This window comes from Pseudophryne corroboree, chromosome 12, assembly GCF_028390025.1.
Source record: "Pseudophryne corroboree isolate aPseCor3 chromosome 12, aPseCor3.hap2, whole genome shotgun sequence".
Classification (NCBI taxonomy): domain Eukaryota; kingdom Metazoa; phylum Chordata; class Amphibia; order Anura; family Myobatrachidae; genus Pseudophryne; species Pseudophryne corroboree.
The window spans coordinates 103612365-103633079 of NC_086455.1; the positions used below are offsets into that span (position 1 = coordinate 103612365).

A 20715-nucleotide genomic window follows, 5' to 3' on the forward strand; every position below is an offset into this window, starting at 1 on the left:
CTAAACCTGTTAGTGTTACAATGCAACAACCATGGTTTCTTCTCATGCTAAGTTTCCTTATGCTTCATCTGTGACTTGTTTAAAATTAATTAAAGTTGCATCCCAGCATCCCCAGTACAGTGTGAGTAGTGTTTCACTGCATCTGTGAGGCAAATAAGATGCAAAATTGAAAGAAAAACAGGTCACACCACTCGGAGTTGCTCAGTCAGGACTGGATGTCTTGCGAAATATGGGGTATATTGAGGCTAAGTGCATGAGGCCACATCTTTACCTAGCTGGAAAGTGCTTTCCCATGGTAAGATGTGAGACGATCACACCTCATATTTGGTCTATTATATTCTATTTTTGAAAATACAAATACTGTAATTCATTTATAGAAAATAAAATCTTTAAACTAAATTATTGACAAATATAAAGCACACAATACAGTATACTGTATAATTGGAAATATCTGCAAACTTCCTCAGATAAACAGTTATTATTCTAAAATAAGAATCTAAAAGTTTGCATTGTTTGATGATTTAAAGAAGTCAAAAATTATTTCGTATACAGGAGAACTGTACAAGTACTGTACCTATTTCAACAGATTAACGCAAGTGCTGGGGATATTCTCACAGTCATAGAGCGAGTAAACAGAGTAAAGCAACATCCAACCTTTGGTCTCTTCCAGACGATGTTCTTCACTTTGGTGGCTTTTTGCCCAAACTCTTTGTAGCCCAGTGACTGCCCTCCAGCCGGGAAGATGTCATCCTCGAACAATTTCTTCTTGTTGATGCACTCCTTTCTTAAAGCAGCATAGTCCTGCCCTTCAAACTTCAGTGGCTTGATGAGGGACCCTTCCCCATTCCGACGATCTCTTTCCCGGATCACCCGGTCACAAAAGAACCCAGAAGGGATTGAAGGGATAAAAGGCATGGCTTCGTACTGGATTGGATGGGTGGCACTACTAATCAGCCTCTTCAAAGTGCATTAGGCAAATATCCAACCAGATAATTCCCCTTTTGGCTACAATGCGGTAAAATAATGCTTCACAGTCATTAAAAGCGGCAACAACTCCAAACAAGTGATCTATGGCACTTGTATGTTTGAAGGCTTGTAGGTTCCAGCATGTATGTAAGCTGTGTTCATATATGTCCTTGAAGAGAGCAACAGCAAGTGCAATGCTTTACTTACATTTTTCCCTACTCTTTCTTTTGTTCCGCTTTAACATGTAAAACAAATAGCACCCTGGCTTGTCCCTGTATCAGCAGAAGGCATTCATCCTTTTAAAAACAGTTGTCAACAGAATAGGGCACAAGCCTTTCTAAACAGACAGTATACACTAATCCTATACAACTGAATGGATGCATAGGGGATCTGCTCTGCCCTATTGTACGGGGCTAATGAAGCCGTCACTCTCATGTATCCACATCATATTTCTGGCATTTCAACACGGCAAAAAATGTGAACTGTGGGAAGGTTACTTTTTAAACTGCAGGATGATATCTAAAAACAATGGTATATAGAACAATATTTGTCTTCAATGAGCCACACTGTACTGTGATATCAAATGTGAAATGCAGAAAAACATATTGTTAATTAAGCAATCCAATAAGAGACTTAGTTTTTTTAAATGAAAATGTGGTCAGTCATAAACAGGCTGTTTTTGGAGGACTGCGGGATAATTTAAGGAGTGGTGCCCCCAAGGCTGTATTAACCCATGGTTGGGCCCATAGGCTTTTAGGTTTTTTGGACCCCCTCAGGCACTTCAATCCTTCACTCCACTACAGCTGACATTTGGTAAGCAGAGTTTAGGCCATCATTTACACTTTCAGTATTCACACAGACACCGATACCCAGTTGAAATAAAGTCTGCTGACCACAGTTCAATTGTTCTTCCTTTTCTCTTCTGAAATAGAGCTAGTGCACTATTGGTCCGCAGTCCAAAGTGCCTTTAACAATTGGAGCCCTAGGGTGCAGGTAACAGTGCCTTAGCACAAAAAAATTGATGGGCGGGTCCTTGCAGGGCCTCTGGGCTTCAGATAGCCTAATGGATAAAATGGCCCTGGGTGCCCCATTTACCAAGCTTGACTTTATTGGCCAACTTTAGATGGCTTTAGCAGTTTTGCAATTATTTTCGGAGAAGAATACAAAAGATCCCCCTCCAGTAAATGCCGCTTGCATGTTTACATAAGATCACATTAGCAATCGCTTTACATTTTACCCTTTGCCAGGGTGGGCTCTTTTTGAAGCCTATTGCCCAGGGCCTTCCCATTGTTAAATAATCCTGAATAAGTAATTTGAGCCACTGGCGATATGGGTTCTGATTCAGATGTGGTCCTTATCTCAATATTTATGCAGTTGAATTCTTATCGGACGACTGCGTATATGTCTTACCGGCAATGTGCACAAGCGGTAATTTAATGCAGATCAAATGCGATTATGCTTATAGTAAGGATTTATTCAGATGTGATTTACAAACTTGGGCCATTTAATGGGAGGAACAGAGGTGTGGCGGTAAAACCACAGATGTGTCTTGACCATTTTCTGGGTTGTATCTGCCTACATCTGTGATTCCGCACACAGAAAACATGGAAAAAGCATCTCACTTCTGCGTGACCTTAGGGATAGTCAGATGGTTGATTTTTGAAGAATCTGTGACCACCACTGTGTATTTGTAAGCAGCTGCTTGGATCTACGAGCCATTGCTGGGAGTCTCACTACATTTCCAGGCGGCTGTGGCATTAGCATATTTACACACAGCAGCTGCGTAAAAACAAATCTCATTTGCGATTGCATTAGCAACCACATTTGAATCTGGCCCAAGGAGTGTTAATTCTTGGGGTAGAAAATACAGTAGACCCCCTATGGTACTTCTCAAGCATTGGAGTAGGCATTTTGAATATGGCCTCAGATATTTGTGGTTTATAACCATCTTGATCCATTTCACTATTAAACAACTACAAAATGATTCTCTGTGAAATTGTTTAACATCCTTCAAATTCTCAGTGGTGCTCTATGTGAGCAGACTTAAATACTTCCTCAGTTGTGCAATGTCAGATTTTGACAGTGCAAAAGGAGAACTATCTGCCATACAATTCAGCGGCGTTTCTAGAGAGGAGGGTCCCGTGTGAAGACTCTGTGTGTGTGGGCCCCCTTCTCTCCTGTAGCCATCACCACCGCTGCTTGCGCTCTCAGCGCTGAGACTCTGGTACAGTGCCAGAGTCTACAGCACATGCCCAGGACTCTGAAAAATGGCCACCGCGCCATTTTTCCGGAGTCCTGCGCATGCGCTGTAGACTCTGGCACTGTGCCAGAGTCTCTAGCGCTCAGTGCTCTAGCAGCGGCGGTGACGGCTACGGGAGAGGAGGGGGCCCACACACAGTCACCGATGGACGCCGGAAAGGTAAGTATAGAAGAAATGGGTGCAGTGTGTGCAGTGTGTGCATTGTGGGCCCCCTCTGGACCCAGGGGCCCGTGTGCACCACACACACTGCACCCATTATAGATACGCCAGTGATACAGTTTACAGAATAAAAATATGGATCATTGCACAAAAACAGGGGGGACAAGTATTGAATACAATGGGTGTGGGTTGATAGATGGACAGTGTCTAGTTAGACCAGGGATGGTGAACCTTTGTCCTTCCAGCTGTTTTTGAACTACACATACCAGCATGCCTTGCTACCGTTTTGCTATTTGGCCATGCTAAAACTGCTGCAGGGCATGCTGGGATGTGTAGTTCAACAAAAGCTGGAGGGCTGCAGGTTCCCCACCCCTGAGTTAGACAGTCAATAGATAGACACCCTATGTTATGCATTTTTGTGGTTTGTGTGGATAGTTTTGTCATCTGGGACCCCCAATTGTAGAAAGGCATTCGCTCGCCACGTTTTGGGCTTGGTGGCTCGCTGCGCTCGCCACAAGGGTTATGACCACCAATACGCCGACACGGATAGAGAAGGTATGGAATAGTCCAAAAACATGTTAAATACATTTTTTAAAAAGTGTCTATCGTTTTTATGTCGACCATTTTTATGCCGACCTTTTGACCATGTCGACCCTTTGACCATGTTGACCTTTTGTACTGTCAACCTTTTGACCCTGTTGACCTTTTGACCCTGTCAACCTAATGTCTGTCTAACATATGGTGTCTATCTATTGACTGTCTAACAAGACATTGGCTATCTATCAGCCTGATACCGAATACAATATTCTACAAAAGAAGAATACATTTTATTATCATTTACTTACATAGTGCCAGAGCCGGATTAAGACCTCTGGGGACCTAGGCAACATGCCAGTTTGAGGCCCCCTCCTTAAACAATCCATAGCACTAGGGTGGTCATTCCGAGTTGTTCGCTCGGTAAATTTCTTCGCATCGCAGCGATTTTCCGCTTAGTGCGCATGCGCAATGTTCGCACTGCGACTGCGCCAAGTAAATTTGCTATGCAGTTAGGTAATTTACTCACGGCATTACAAGGTTTTTTCTTCGTTCTGGTGATCGTAGTGTGATTGACAGGAAGTGGGTGTTTCTGGGCGGAAACTGGCCGTTTTATGGGTGTGTGCGAAAAAACGCTACCGTTTCTGGGAAAAACGCGGGTGTGGCTGGAGAAACGGAGGAGTGTCTGGCCGAACGGTGGGTGTGTTTGTGATGTCAAACCAGGAACGACAAGCACTGAACTGATCGCAGATGCCGAGTAAGTCTGGAGCTACTCAGAAACTGCTAAGAGGTGTGTAATCGCAATTTTGAGAATCTTTAGTTCGCAATTTTAAGAAGCTAAGATTCACTCCCAGTAGGCGGCGGCTTAGCGTGTGCAATGCTGCTAAAAGCAGCTTGCGAGCGAACAACTCGGAATGAGGGCCTATATTTCTATTCCTAATTGCGAGCAGCATCACAAGAGTACCTTGGTCCATGCGTAGTGCAATCGCGAGGTGTGCACAGTCTACCAAAATTTGCTCAGTTGCATGAACATCAGGCCCTAGGTCACTAGTCCTTATAAGCCAATAGGTTGCATTCTCAGGATTATTGGTCCAGGACCTTGAATTTCTTGGACTGGAGAGGATCTAGGTATATAGATGAGTGTGTAAAGGAGACTGCAATTCCATCTTACACAGTATCTGGAAACTGTATACTCTGCCTGGGCCTGAATCTACAAAAAGATTTCTAGATCTGTAAATCCAGTATACTCATAGCATCTCTACCATAATCCTGACCCTAACTCATCCCTATCACCAAACCTCACCCTAACCATAACCCTAATACCCTACCCCTGAACCCAATCCGCTAAACCCTACACAACACTATTCCTAACCCAAACTCCTAAACTAACCCTAATACCCTAACCCAAACCACTACACCAACCCTAATACCCTATCCCTAATAACCTAACCCAGTGGTTCCCAATCTTTTTTGAATCATGGCGTTCTAGAGTAACTAGCCAAAAGTAACTGCCCAAAAGTTGTAAATTGTTTTTATATGTCATCCTTAGCTTCAGTCATGTGGTGAGGGGCAGGATTCATTTCTGATTGGAAGCCACAAGCACTGGTTTTGTCTATTACACTGACCACAAATAATTTTAATTGACCATGGACCACCAACCCAAGGTATCCCTGCAAGTACCCTGAGGCACCCCAGTGCAGTTTGAGAACCACTGCCCTAACCTAAACTCCTACACTAACCCTAATACACTAATCCAAACCACAATACCAACTCTAATGCCCTATTCGTAATAATGTCCAAACCCAAACCCCTTGAATAACCATAATACCCTAACCCTAAGTTTTTCCCTATTGGTACTATAAAGGTGGATGGCCCTCTCCCCGGTTACTCCTTACATACAAACACACAATTCTGATCTGAAAGAGTGCTAATGATTGCGGTGAGGTGGCATCTGCAGTGGGGGCTGTGGTGTGAACACAAAGAGCTGGTGGTGTGGTGGGTTAGGGTACATGCACAGTAATGTGTGTGACTGTACCCTGCTTAGTGCCTATGACATGTAATAATGGTGGTGAGTTATCACCACAGACTATATTGGGATTATCTCTCATGGGCTGCCTGGCACAGGGCTTTCATTTGCATTTTCATACTGCAAGCACTGGGTGCCTGCCTAATATAACAGTGACATTACTGGGGTGCCAGGGTAATTTCACAAGCTAAACACTGAATACACAATTAAATAACCCCCATTTTTTTTCTAAAGTACACTTAAGGATTTCTTTTTATGGTAGGTGGGAAGTGGACAGAACTGCCTTATATTACACAATATTTAAAAATGGAATTAAAACTCACCCTTAAACTATAGACCGGTAAATTTGACATCCATAGTGGGGAAAATATTAGAAGGGATAGCATACAGGAGTACTTGGAAACCAACAAGGCTATTAATAGGAAGCAGCATGGTTTTGAAAGGGATAGGTTATGTCAGACTAACTTAATTAGCTTCTATGAGAAAGTGAGCAATAACCTTGACCAGGGAAAAGCAGTGGATGTGGTCTATTTAGATTTTGCTAAAGCCTTTGACACAGTGCAACACATGAGACTGATTTTCAAATTAAGAGAGCTTGGTTTAAGCACCACTATTTGTACTTGGGTAAGTAATTGGCTGGATAATAGGGAACAGCGAGTGGTCAGGGCCGTCGTAACAGCAGTGTAGGCCCCTGGGCACAGCAATGCAGTGGGCCCCCTACCCATCCTCCAGCAGTAGGGGTGGGGGGTGCTATCAGCGGCAGCTTTGATATCCCGCAGGCGGTAGGCAGTGGTCTATCTTCCGCATGTAGGACCTGGAGCAGTAATTTCTGCTAATTACTCCTTTACTGAACAGATGGGGCTAAACTGTAGAAGGGGGCATTGGGCTGAATTAAGAAGCCCTGGTATATGACTTCCAGGGTGGTATGGGGTGTTTAATACATAGGGGAGTGGTGGATAGTGGAGTGGGCTTAATATTTATAATTTTCTTGTGGGAGGGCAGCTTGCTTGACTACAGATATAGTATCTCAAGTTCCTGAAAATATATTTCTTAGCTCTGAATGGGATAAAAAACTAGAGAGTCCCACCTTTCAGAATGTTCTGTGGACTTGGGGATCAGGGTTCAGGAGCCAGATCAATTCAACAATAAAAAGCTAACACTGCATATTAGGCATGTAGAGCTGGAGCAGGGACCAGCTACTTGAAGGCTGATATCTCTGGTCGTGGGCATACTGTTGTAGAGACAAGCTGCCAGTGTCCACCAAAAGGGGAGCACCACAGCGTTTGGAGTATACCCTCAGAAAAACTCTAAGTCAGACAGAGCCAGAGATATCTGGCTGGGAAGAGTAATTAACAGGCTTGGATGGGGACCACTGCTTTCAAGTTGGATATCTCCGGTTCCCCAGGGCCGATTTTCAAAAATATGGTACCCCTGGAAAGAGGGGACCATCAGCTATCAGCCTAGGACCCATATACTCCTAGGGCCTTTGGGCAGGAGCCCATTGAGCCCATACAAAAAGACGACCCTGCGAGTGGCGGATAATGGGATGTTTTCCAACTGGGAATCAGTATACAGTGGACTACGGCAAGGGCCCGTACTCTGGGGGTAATTCAGAGTTGATTGCATCAGCAAATTTGTTAGCAGTTGGGCAAAACCAAGGCCCTCATTCCGAGTTGATCGCTCGCAAGGCGATTTTAGCAGAGTTGCTCACGCTAAGCCGCCGCCTACTGGGAGTGAATCTTAGCATCTTAAAATTGCGACCGAAGTAATCGCAATATTGCGATTACACACCTCGTAGCAGTTTCTGAGTAGCTCCAGACTTACTCGGCATCTGCGATCAGTTCAGTGCTTGTCGTTCCTGGTTTGACGTCACAAACACACCCAGCGTTCGCCCAGACACTCCTCCGTTTCTCCGGCCACTCCTGCGTTTTTTCCGGAAACGGTAGCGTTTTTTCCCACACGCCCATAAAACGGCCTGTTTCCGCCCAGTAACACCCATTTCCTGTCAATCACATTACGATCGACAGAACGATGAAAAAGACGTGAGTAAAATTACTAAGTGCATAGCAAATTTACTTGGCGCAGTCGCAGTGCGAACATTGCGCATGCGCACTAAGCGGAAAATCGCTGCGATGCGATGCAATTTACCAAGCGAACAACTCGGAATGAGGGCCCATGTGCACTGCGGGGGGGGGGGGGGAGGGGGCAGATATAACATGTGCAGATAGAGTTAGATTTGGGTTGGGTTATATTGTTTCTGTGCAGGGGAAATACTAACTGCTTAATTTTTACACTGCAAGTTAGTTTTCAGTGTTCAGTTTGAACACACCCCACCCAAATCTAACTCTCTCTGCACATGTTATGTCTGTCCCTTCTGCAGTGCACATAGGGGGTCATTCCGACCTGGTCGCACGCAGGTTATTTTTTGCACTGCTGCAACCAGGTAATCGCCGCCTACAGGGGAATGGGTTAGGGCTGTGCAGGGCTGCAATCGCTTGTGCAGAGAGCTGCACAAACAAAAAGTTTGTGCAGTCTCTGCACAGCTCAGGACTTACTCACCCGCTGCGATGATCCGGCTTGGAGCTGACGTCAGGAACCCTCCTCTTCAACGGCTAGGCACGCCTGCATTTTTTCAGACACTCCTCGAAAGTGGTGAGTTGCCGCCCAGGTCCACCTTCTGCCTGTCAATCTTCTTGAGTTTGCCGCTGCGAACGGCTTCTCCATAAGGTCCGTCGCTCCATGGTGACGGCCGTCGCCGGTGACCAACGCACCTGCGCATTACCGCCCATGCGAATGCACAGTTCAGACCCGTTACATGGCTGCGAGAAATTGCAGCGTGCAAACGGGTCAGAATGACCCCCATGGTTTTGCCCAATTGCTAACAAATTTGCTTCTGCGATCAACTCTGAATTAGGCCCTCAGGCCACTGCTGTTCAACATATTTTTTAATGACCTAGGAGTGGGTCTGGAAAGCACGGTCAATTTTTGCGGATGATACTTAACTGTGTAGGGTAATTAAGACACGGATGTTGAGTCTCTACAGAACGACTTATTCAAACTGGAAATTTGGGCACATAAATGAAGAATGAGGTTCAATATAGAAAAATGTAAAGTTATGCACTTTGGGACTAAAAATAAACATGCAACCTATAAATTAAATGAGGAAAATGAAGGGGAAACGGTAGTTGAAAAAGATTTGGGGGTGCTTATTGATAATAGACTTAGTAGCAGTTCCCAATGTCAAAGTGCAGCAACGAAGGCAAATAAGGTTTTAGCATACATAAAACGAGGAATTGAGACAAGGGATTAGAGTGTAATCCTGCCACTTTATAAATCATTGGTATGGCCACACCTGGAATACTGTGTACATTTCTGGGCTCCGCACTATAAAAAAGATATCTTGGAACTTGAAAGGGTTCAGAGGCGAGCCACAAAATTTATTAAGGGGTTAGAGGCACTGGATTATGAGGAAAGGCTTACTAGGTTAAATATGTTTAGACTAGAAAAGAGCAGGCCCAGCCCGTGCGGTACGCGCACGGGTAAGGCGCCGTAGTGAAGAAGGCGCCGCCGGCAGCCTGGACCACGCGCCTCTCCTGCCTGCCATCCTGAGGCTGCCCCTCAGTCTGGTCTCCAGCAGTGACGGCGGAGTGTAAAACTCAAATCAGGTGCCGGTTCGTTAGCCAATCAGAGCTCGCGGACCGGCGCCTGATTTCAGATATACACGCTGCAGTCACCGTCGGAGACCAGACTGAGGGTCAAAGCAGCAGGCAGGAGAAGCGCATGCTGTGCTCTCCACAAAGAAAACAGGCAGCAAAACGATGAGCAGCACTGTGGGGGCATATGTCTATGTGGCACTGTGGGGTCATATCTGGCACTGTGGGGGCATATCTGTATCTGGCACTGTGGGGGCATATCTGTATGTGGCACTGTGGGGTCATATGTGGCACTGTGGGGTCATATGTGGCACTGTGGGCACATGGCACTGTGGGGGCATATCTGTATCTGGCACTGTGGGGGCATATGTGACACTGTGGGGGCATATCTAGCACTGTGGGCACATGGCACCCACTATCTCCCTAGGACCCCAGCCTCCTCAGTCACCCACTATCTCCATCACCTCTGCCACCCAGTCACGCACTTTCTCCCTGTCACTGACAATCTCCCTGGACCCCTGGGGGTACTTTTGTGTTGCCACGCCCCTTCCTTGTGAGACCACGCCTCTTTTAAAATTTGATCCCATCAAGGGGCGCTAAATTCTAAATTTGCTTACCAAAAAAATTAAGCTTGGGCCGGCCCTGGAAAAGAGGCATCTAAGAGGAGACATTATTAATATTTACAAATATATAAAGGGACAATTGATGTAGCTATCAGGCAACTTGTTTACTGATATATCTCTATGCAGGACAGTCGGACATCCACTTAGGTAAGAGGAGAGAAAATGTCATACCCAACGAAGGTAAGAGTTCTTCACATTGAGTGCTGTAAAGATTTGGAATTCTCTACCAGAGAAGGTAATAAATAATGATGGACTCAGTCATTTCTAACTGAAAAAGATATCCAAGGATATAGAATTTAAAATGAATGTATTTTACATACAGCACAAATTATAGTTGTTAGACTTAAAACATAACTTCATTTGGGACATTATAGTTAAACGATGGTTACATACAGAATAGGATTTGAATTATAATACAGGTTGAACTCGATGGACAATTTGTCTTTTTTCAACCACATTAACTATGTTACTATGGGGTAAATGTATGAAGCAGTGATAAGAGTGGAGAAGTGAGCAAGTGGAGAAGTTGCCCATGGCAACCAATTAGCAATGAAGTAACATTTATAATGTGCTGTGACAAGAACACTGGAAAAGTGTTTGAGGGCAGGTATGTTTGTCCCAGGTTCTTGTCTTACATGTTTTAGAAAAAGGAAAACTTCCAGGAAAATGTTTTGTTAGCAGCTTTTCAGTTTGTTGGAAAAGCTGGATAAGGGCCCTGAGAGAGAGAGAGAGAGAGAGAGAGAGAGAGAGAGAGAGGGCAAGTTCCAGACAGTGGGCCCAGTTCGGGTCTTTGGCCTCACAGAGGGCTAATCAGGGCTTTCAGCTGTGTAAGAGTGTTATAGGGCTGCTAGCCTGATCAGTGTGTGCAGACTGCCTGAGGAGAAACCGCAGAATCTCTGCGAGGGAAACACGCTTCCTTATACAAGTGAGCCATACAGTATTTACTGGAAAACTCTGTGTTTTGTTTAGAGACAGTCAGGAACATCTTGTGTATAGTTAGTGCTGGACAGGCAAGGTATTTTCTTTTGATGTTTATTTTATTTTCTGCTTAATAAAACTGGTTGCGGCCATTTCCACCACAAAACTGGAGTTGTATGAGAGAGGGGAATGACAGAAGTGGCGGTGAGAGAAGAGAATGACAGGAGCAGGCGGTGAGAGAGGGGAGTGAGAGGCGCAGGGGGTGAGATGGGGGAGTAAGAGGCGCAGGGGGTGAGCTGGGGGAGTGAGAGGAGCATGGGGTGAGATGCAGGGTGTGGTGAGGTAAATTTCTCAGGAGGCACTGGCTAGTACCAGAACCAGATTTACACACAATATGTGAGCCAAAGGGTACATCTGGGCATTATACACAGGTGCAGCAGTATAACCTCCTGGAAATTTGATGCATTTCGATCAGAGATGTGTGGAAAAGATAGGCAGGGGAGGCACTGCCTCACCTGCCATAGACTTTTTACTCCAGAGTTTTGGCTATAAAAATTATTAGAATAATGCAAAGAAGATATTTCTAACATATTATTTGTATTTTTCATATACTTTATACAGTCAAAACTCTGGTGCAAACGTTAGTATGACAGGAAAGGCTCTGCCTCACCCCACTGCATGTCACTGGCGAGATGGGGGAGTGAGAGGAGCAGGGGGTAAGATGGGGGAGTAAAAGGAGCATGGGGTGAGAGAGGGGAGTGAAAGGATCATGGGGTGAGATGGGGGTGTGAGAGGAGCATCACGTGAGAGGCACAGGGGGTAAGATGGGGGAGTCAGAGGGACAGATGGTGAGAGGTGTAAGGGGTGAGATGGGGGAGTGAGAGGAGCAGGCAGTGAGATGGGGGAGTGAGAGGCATAGGGGGTATGATGGGAGAGTGAGAGGAGCAGGCGGTGAAAGGCACAAGGGGTGAGATGGGGTAGTGAGAGAAGCAGGCAGTGAGAGGCGCAGGCGGTGAGATGGAGTGAGAGGCACAGGGGTGAGATGGAGTGAGAAGCACAGGGGGTGAGATGGAGTCAGAGGAGCAGGGCGTGAGATGGAGTACGAGGCAAAGGGGGTGAGATGGAGTGAGAGGCACAGGGGTGAGATGGAGTAGGGGGTGAGTCAGAAGCGCAGAGAGTGTGATAGGGGAGTGAGAGGAGCAGTGGGTGAGGTGGGGGAGTGAGAGGCACAGGGTTGAGATAGAAGAAGAGGCTGGAAGGGTAATAGAGAGTTAGAGGTGTAGGGGGTAAGTAAAGGAGAGAAAGATGCAGGTGATCAGACACACTGGAGAGTATATAGGGAGGAAGAGGGTTACCTAGGATGAAGATATGGACACATGAGGAAAAAGGCAAAGGAAAAATAAGGAAGCAGAAGGGACACATGGAAGACATAATAGAGGTGAGCAAAGGTTTTTCAACATATCCTGCTACATTGTGCATTTCATCTAAAATTAAACACAGATTATCAAAATCCCTAAAGCTGCGGGGGAGCGCTACCATAGGCATTGTGTGTAAGGGACACTACTACTGTGGGCATTGTGTGTGTAATGGGCACTAGTATGTGGGGCAATGTGAATAAGATTGTGATACTCTGAGGTGTAATTTGAATTGGGGGTACTACTGTGTGGCCACGCCCCTTTCTTGTGAGCCCACACCCCTTGTTTGCAATCCTCTACCATGTATGAGACATAGGGCACAAACCTATAGTTTGCAGGGGGCGCCGAACACCCTAGCACCAGCCCCGGCTCCACCTAGTGGTGGGGTTGGGGGCAGGGGAGATGAGTCCCACCAGCTCTCCAGGACTACTTTAAGCCATGCTTAGACACACTGCTGCTGCAGAAGACCGGATCTCGGCGCTGGAAGAAGACACCACTTCTTAAGGTGAGTAATTAAGGACTAATTAAACTTCAAATTGCTTAATTAGTCATTATTGGGCTTTTGAATGGGTGCCAGAGCAAGTCTCGCTGATTTTTCCAAGAAATAACCATTTTTGGGAAAATCAGACTTGTTCTGGGGGTGTGTGAAGAAAGACGTGGTGATTGAAGGGTTAAATATGCTATATGAACTGTTATGTGTTTGAAAAGATACGTACCACTTTGTACAGGGTACCCTTATCTGTTCATACAATTCAAGGCCTGTCTGTGCCTCCTCTTTAGGGAGAGTTACATTCCAGACCAAAACTGTTATCTCTATTTCTGTTTGTGTTTCTAACTCTCTTAGAGGTTTTTGTATTCTGCCCAGTAACTACTAACGAGCCAATAAGAGTGTAACACATGTCAGTTACACCCATGTACGTTGCCTTTATAAACCTTTGTTAACCATATAATAAAGCAGAGTGACTCTTAACCCTCAACTGTGTGTTGTCTGTATGGGGTTAGGAGCTGCTTTCACTGGTACCAGAGATGATTACATCGAGGAGGCACAAAAAGGGTTAAATCCCTTCAGCTGGGGGCTAGGTCCGGGATCTAGGCGATCGTCCCCTGCCCGGTAAGATAGAGAATTTTATTGTCTGTCTTTTCCGTTCAGGGATTGCGATTACTACTAGATCTGAACTCATTCCGTGTTCCGGGAACACGTGACCAAAAATACAATCCAAGTCCGGGACTTGGCAGAAAAGAAACTTGTTTTCTTAAAGGCGCCGGGCGCCACATAAAGGTATCAGGGATACCAATCTTTAAAGGCAAAGGTATCAGGGATACTAATAGCAGGACCAGGGGTCCACGAAATCTTTAAAAGGCACAGGTATCCAGGATACCATAAGATGGACGAGAAGTCCAAATAACAACGCCTCCTCGATTTGATCACCTAAATGTTTGTATGTTTGTCTTATAAGTACTTATATTGTAATTTTTTCTATTAAGGACACTCAGTGAACGGTTGGTAAGTGCACGGGCGCTGAGTCTCAGAGGACATTGTTGTTTACAGTGATTTTAAGTACATTTGAAAGTTGATTTGTAACAAATAACATTGTCCACGATTGCAGAGATATTAATTGTACGGGTAGTAAGTGTACGTACATTTGGTATCACAAGTTGTGCTGTTATTCCTTATCTTCTCTGTTCTGTCTCTGGTAGTTTGTGTAGGGAATGTGTAATCCCACATGTTACCAATGATTTATGATCAGATCAGCTGAATGCATACATAGACTATTGTTTCCCTTCCCTGTTATTTGTGAATTCTTTTAGAAATATGTTGCGTGGGTGGTAAGTGTACACGCATTATATGACAGTGTGTTCGGAACAGTCTATGTTTTTATGATAGGATTGTTGTTGCTTTACCTTAAAATACGTTAGTTACTTGTTGATAATATGGGATTCAGACCAGAGTAAAGAGAGACTGAATACCCCCCTCCCCTCCCCTCCCCTCCCCTCCCCTCCCGGGGGAGACCTGCAAGGAATGTGCTGCTCGTCCCTCCCAGCAGCAGCAGTAGCTTGCAAACAGAAACCTAGTGAGAATGGGACTGAATTCTGGAAGTGATTAAAAGTGTTGGTCTGAAGAAGCAGGGCTCAGCCTAGTGAATTGCTATAATCTTCTTATTTCTAAATTTGTTAACAATCTGCTGCCCTCTACTGGTCTCACAGTAAAACAGAGTGTTTCCAGTTCGACCTCTGATAATTTTAAAGATTTTGAAAAACATTTATATGAAGAGAAAGCAGCAGGTTGTTTTGAAATGAGGAAATCTGTCAGTACAGGAACCCTCACCCCCAGCGGGACATCCCACAGAATAGGGGGCCCCCTGCACCTCCGAGCAGACGACATACATCCTGCTTTAATTGCGGCAAGGATGGACATTGGGCTAGGGACTGTCCTTACCCCCTTAGCAAACTTAAACAACCACTGCTGCCTGAACCTGCCCACACTAACAATACTCCCAGAGACGCCCCAAGGTTCCAAATTGACTGACAGGGACAGCCCCGCTGACGGGGCCCGGAGGAGAGTGTCCCGACTTTCATGCAGCTCACTGGTTACTGGAAGGACAGTGGAGCCACCACCAGTGTCCTGTGTAGGGACCAGTACCATGAATCCTTAAAAAAGTCCGCTCCTTCAATGGGAATTAATGGGATACCCACAAAAGCCTCTATTACCGACGCCATCAGTATAGAAACTTTGAAGGGCGTTTATATGGGAAGACACAACTTTACTGTAATACCTGAATGCCCAATAAACCTACTGGGAAGAGATCTTCTCAGCTGTCTTGAAATCACAATTAGTCCCTCTGCCTCAAGTAGCGGCATGGATGTTGTATCACCTCATTTACCTGTATGGGTAAACCTTGACACACCACCTGAGTTAGAGACTGTAAACCCCCAGGTATGGTCAGAGGGGCCCTATGACACTGGCCTAATATCATGTACCCCCTACAAGGCCACACTGAAACCTGATGTACACCCCTTTACCAGAAACAATATCCATTGTCTAAAAGAAAAAATAGAAGGTCTTAGACCTATGGTACAGCAATTTTTAGAGCAAGGCATTCTTAGACATGTAGTATCCCCATACTGCACACCAGTCAACCCTGTAGCAAAAGCAGATGGGTCTATAAGGTTTGTGCAAGATCTTAGAGCAATTAATCAGCTAATTGTTCCCATTGCACCAATTGTACCCGATGTAAACTCACTCCTCTCAGCCATCCCTGTAGATGCTGCATTTTTTTCAGTGATTAATTTAAAAAATGCATTTTTCAGCATACCAGTGGACCCCCAAACACAGTTACTTTTTGCTTTTTCTTTTGAGGGCAAGCAGTTAACATGGTGCAGATTACCACAGGTATGTTTATTCACCTGTTGTGTATAGCATTGTACTCCAAGCCACATTGGCTCCCTGGCACCCCCCCTATGGTTCTGTCCTGCTACAGTATGCAGATGATCTGCTTCTCTGTAGTCAAACTGTTAAACTGGCTCTGTGAATGTGGACACAAGGTGTCTAAAAACTAAAATGCAATGGTGTAAAAAGCATGTCGATTATTTGGGTTTTGTACTCACAGAGGGAGAAAGGAAAATCAGTCCACAACGCATTCAGTCTGTATTGGGCCTGGTCACCCCAACTACTCAGAAGGAAATGCTATCCTTTCTGGGCATGATTAATTATTGCAGACAGTGGATATCTGATTGTTCCTACTATGACAACATTTTGAGACAAGCCACTCTCAATGACAAACCTAAACAGATTCAATGGTCACAAGAAATGTTAACTGCATATGAAAGTCTAAAATGTATGTTGGTGAAAAGTCCGGCACAGAGCCTCCCAAACTGTACTGCCGTTTCATTTATATGCAAGGGACAACTGTAAAACCATGGCGGGGGTACTAACTCACATGGAGGCAAACTGCGCCCTGTGGTATTCCTGTGTCGGTCCAAGGTATGCCTGCCTGCCTCAGAGCACTGGCAGCTTGTGCAATGGTGGCTGAGATGGCAACTACACTCACCTTAGGTCACACAACAATTCTACACACAACACATGATGTCGTAGCAATACTTAACGGCTTGCATACACAGCATATGTCGGCCCAACGCCTTAGTGGGCATGAAGTCCTATTGCAAAGCAACCCATCCCTCATCATCAAATATGCAAACACGTCATCAGGCCCAGCACCCATTCTTAATGCACTCCTAGGGCTAAAGGGTCCCCAAGATGACATACCTGACGACCATGACTGCTCAGCATCAATAGAATCAGAGACCTCCCCGAGATTAGACATGTCCCCTGTGCCAATACCCGGTTCAGACAATGTTTTTGTTGATGGCTCCTGTAGCAGACCAAATGACTCCACATACCAAGCAGGTTATGCCGTTGTGCGCCTGCCCAATGACATTCTTGAAGCAAAGCCCATGCCTTACCAATCGGCACAGGCTGCAGAGCTCATAGCCCTTATCAGAGCCTGCCACATGTACCAAAACAAACCCGTTACAATTTACACAGACTCCAAATATGCCCATGGCGTTGTCCACGACCATGAAGTTATTTGGGCAAGAAGAGGCTTTGTAGGAGCCGATGGAAAAGGCATTTCCCATGCACAACTTATCTCAAACCTCCTCCATGCCATCACACTGCCCTCTGACATTGCAATTTTGCACTGTAGGGCCCATACTGGTGGCAAGGACGACATATCAGAAGGAAATGCCCTTGCTGACAGAACTGCCAAAGAAGCAGCTCTACAACCCATTGCCCAGTCCCATATGACTGTCATGACCCCCCCTGCCATTAATGATCAATATCTTATCACGGAACTACAGGCCACAGCCTCCAACAAGGATTTGGATGACTGGATATATCCTGTATTGCAGAAAAATCCCAAATCAGGATTAATCTGCAAAGAGGGGAAACCTTGTATACCCCAAACAAGTGCCCCTTTGTTCATTGCTCACTACCATGGGGTAGGACAAACTTAGGAAGGCCACAGGAGGTACCTTCCACAAATGGAAACAGGTCCTTCCCATTATCTTAGCAGAAATCAGAATGACCCCACAAAAGACCCTAGGTTATTCACCCTTTGAAATACTTATGGGTAGGCCTTTCCCACACCTTGGGCTAAGTAGAATTGATAAAGGAAGAATATGTGAGGTCCCTCATCAGCAAATTAGATGAAATTGAACACAAGGTTGTTTGTAAAAATCCTTTTAATCCACAGGAACCGACACATCCTTTTCAAGTCGGAGACAAAGTCGTTGTGAAAGTGCTCCCGAGGAATAAAGGTCCAGGAGATTTCACCTATGGTCCAGAGACGGAAGTCGTGGCAGTGACCAGGACGGCTGTCCTTACTGAAGACGGGCCCACGTGGATACACGCATCCCGAGTAAAGAAGATACCCAGCCCAAATCGCGAAGCAAGTCAAGGAGATTCCAGCGAGGTACTAACCGGGGCAGACAGCCCTGACCTCCAACATGGAGAAGCAGGTGATGCTGAAGAAGAAGAAGACGTCTATCTATGGCCAGGGGACTATGTTGACAATCCTAATGGTCCTCACTTGCCAAGCTACAGCTGAAGTAGACATTACACAAAACTCTGGCATTTACACATTCTGGTACAACTCCTCCAACACTGAGGTTGCTACTTATAAAATAGACTTTTGCAATTTTGGCCCATGCCTCAGAAAACATTATGAATGGGGATGTGACCAGTATGGAACACGTAATACCCCCAATGAAGCTTATATTTGTGTTACTAGTAAATATTGGGGTGATAAATGTGCGTATTGGGGATCAGTGGGATGGAATTCTGGTCATAGTTATGGATACCAGCCCAAGGAGGCTCTCTCAAGTAAAGACAAATATGGTGAGTCCCTGCTTACCCGTCTTACCCTTTATAGACAAAACAGATGTGATAGTAAATTCATATTAAGCATAAGACATCCCCAGTCTACTGATGCAGGCACCTATGTCCTGGGTGAATCCTTTTTTATAAATCCATCCCTTACACAATTCTTGTTGCAGGATATGTTTAACAATGAAAAGTATGCCCAGCTCAAGTCCCCTAAACCACGCCCCAACCTCTTGAGACCTCATATAACCACCTTCCAGGAAATGATTGCTATAGACAACCCCACTTTCGAAGGCACTATGGCCATTGAAACTGGGTTTTCAGATATTAATCTTTGGGTAGAATGGATGAGATATAATGCCAAGAAACATAATATGACTAATTGTTATGTATGTGGTAAATCTAGACCCCATCTGGGAACAGTCCCTCTAAATATCCCCTTAGACCAAGAAAGCTGTTTCTTTAGTTTATACAATGACACAGAAACTAATGAAGGTTCCCCTACCTCAAACACTGCTCCCACACATAGAAGAAAAAGGGAAACTCCAGTAGGTAGCTTCGATCCACATGTTTATATTGACACAATTGGGGTCCCAAGAGGGGTGCCAGACGAATTCAAAGCTAGAAATGAAGTATCTGCAGGATTTGAATCCTTAATCCCTATAATAACTGTCAATGGAAGTGTTGCATGGATCAATTATATCTACTATAATCAGCAGAGATTTGTAAATGACACAAAAGATGCTCTTAAGGGTCTTTCTGAGCAACTAGAAGCCACTTCCCAGATGACATTCCAAAACCAAATGGCCCTTGATATGATATTAGCAAAAAAGGTGGTACTTGTGTTTACATTAGTAAGGTAGAAGGGTGTTGTACCTATATACCTGACAATACTGGCCCTAATAGTAAAGTTACCTTAGCCATAAAAAAAACTAGATGATTTATCCATAGAGCTAAAAAAAAGAATTCAGGTATTGATAACCCATGGAACCAATACTTTGGTTGGTTTGAAAATTGGAAACAGGGTCTTGTTCAACTAGGAATCTACATATTGATTGTGATAGCAATTTTTTTGTGTTGTTTTCTTTTGCATTATACCCTGCTGCAGAAAACTCGCCACAAAAGGTATTGAAAACTCGCTTATGTATGAAGCCGTCCTTACAATCCCTCCTAACTCCCCTGCAGCCTATAAGCAATACCTAACTGAATGTAGAAATAAAAAGCTCTATGAAAAGAATCATGTTATATAAATATATGATTCTAAGAGGGGATTGAAGGGTTAAATATGCTATATGAACTGTTATGTGTTTGAAAAGATACGTACCACTTTGTACAGGGTACCCTTATCTGTTCATACAATTCAAGGCCTGTCTGTGCCTCCTCTTTAGGGAGAGTTACATTCCAGACCAAAACTGTTATCTCTATTTCTGTTTGTGTTTCTAACTCTCTTAGAGGTTTTTGTATTCTGCCCAGTAACTACTAACGAGCCAATAAGAGTGTAACACATGTCAGTTACACCCATGTACGTTGCCTTTATAAACCTTTGTTAACCATATAATAAAGCAGAGTGACTCTTAACCCTCAACTGTGTGTTGTCTGTATGGGGTTAGGAGCTGCTTTCACTGGTACCAGAGATGATTACATCGAGGAGGCACAAAAAGGGTTAAATCCCTTCAGTGATATCTATAGAAATCACTGAGTATCATTTTCTCGCATTTAACTGAAAAAGAAAAACTCTGCAGCTGCAGGAAAACCCTACTCCTTGAGCTTTTACAAAACTCCTCTCTTGTTTGAATATGCCTAAATAATGTTTAATAAGGACATGCAGACTTTCTCTTAAAATGTCTCTGTGTTACAAATTAGATGAATATATTGACCATTACACTAATAAATGCTAGTCCCAGACTCATAAATAAATCCAATTAAATATCACAGCATCCGTTAGCAAAAAACTAGTGCTTGTGTTACATGCAATCTGTGAAGGGGGTTTTACATGTGTGTCTGAAATATTGACTTCTGCCATGAGAGAAATGTCATGTTACAGTACATGACATTTGGGTCATAATGGGTCAGTGCATAGGTTAATAGGGGACGCATTTAATATGCCGGCTGCCGGGATCCCGGCGTTTAGCATACCGGCACCGGGATCCTGACAGCTGGCATACAGACAACTAGTGCCCGCAGCGTGGTGATCACAGCGAGCCCCCAAGAGGCTCTTTTGCGCTCACCCCGACAGCCAGCATAACGTAGCAGACCCTTTAATAGCATGGCTTAACCTAA

The 20715-nt window shown here is 44.7% G+C and overlaps 2 protein-coding genes across 6 annotated transcripts in view; one reads left to right on the plus strand and one right to left on the minus strand.

Moving 5' to 3' along the window:
* Positions 1 to 20715, minus strand: part of CAPN3 (calpain 3) — a 354142-nt gene that overhangs the window by 271828 nt on the left and 61599 nt on the right. The window lies entirely within an intron of this gene.
* On the plus strand, positions 13229 to 20013 carry LOC134980843 (uncharacterized). Its single transcript, XM_063947832.1, has 2 exons — positions 13229 to 13993; positions 17807 to 20013. The coding sequence occupies exon 2, from the start codon at positions 18060 to 18062 to the stop codon at positions 19296 to 19298; it is 1239 nt and encodes a 412-aa protein (XP_063803902.1). The 5' UTR covers positions 13229 to 13993; positions 17807 to 18059; the 3' UTR covers positions 19299 to 20013.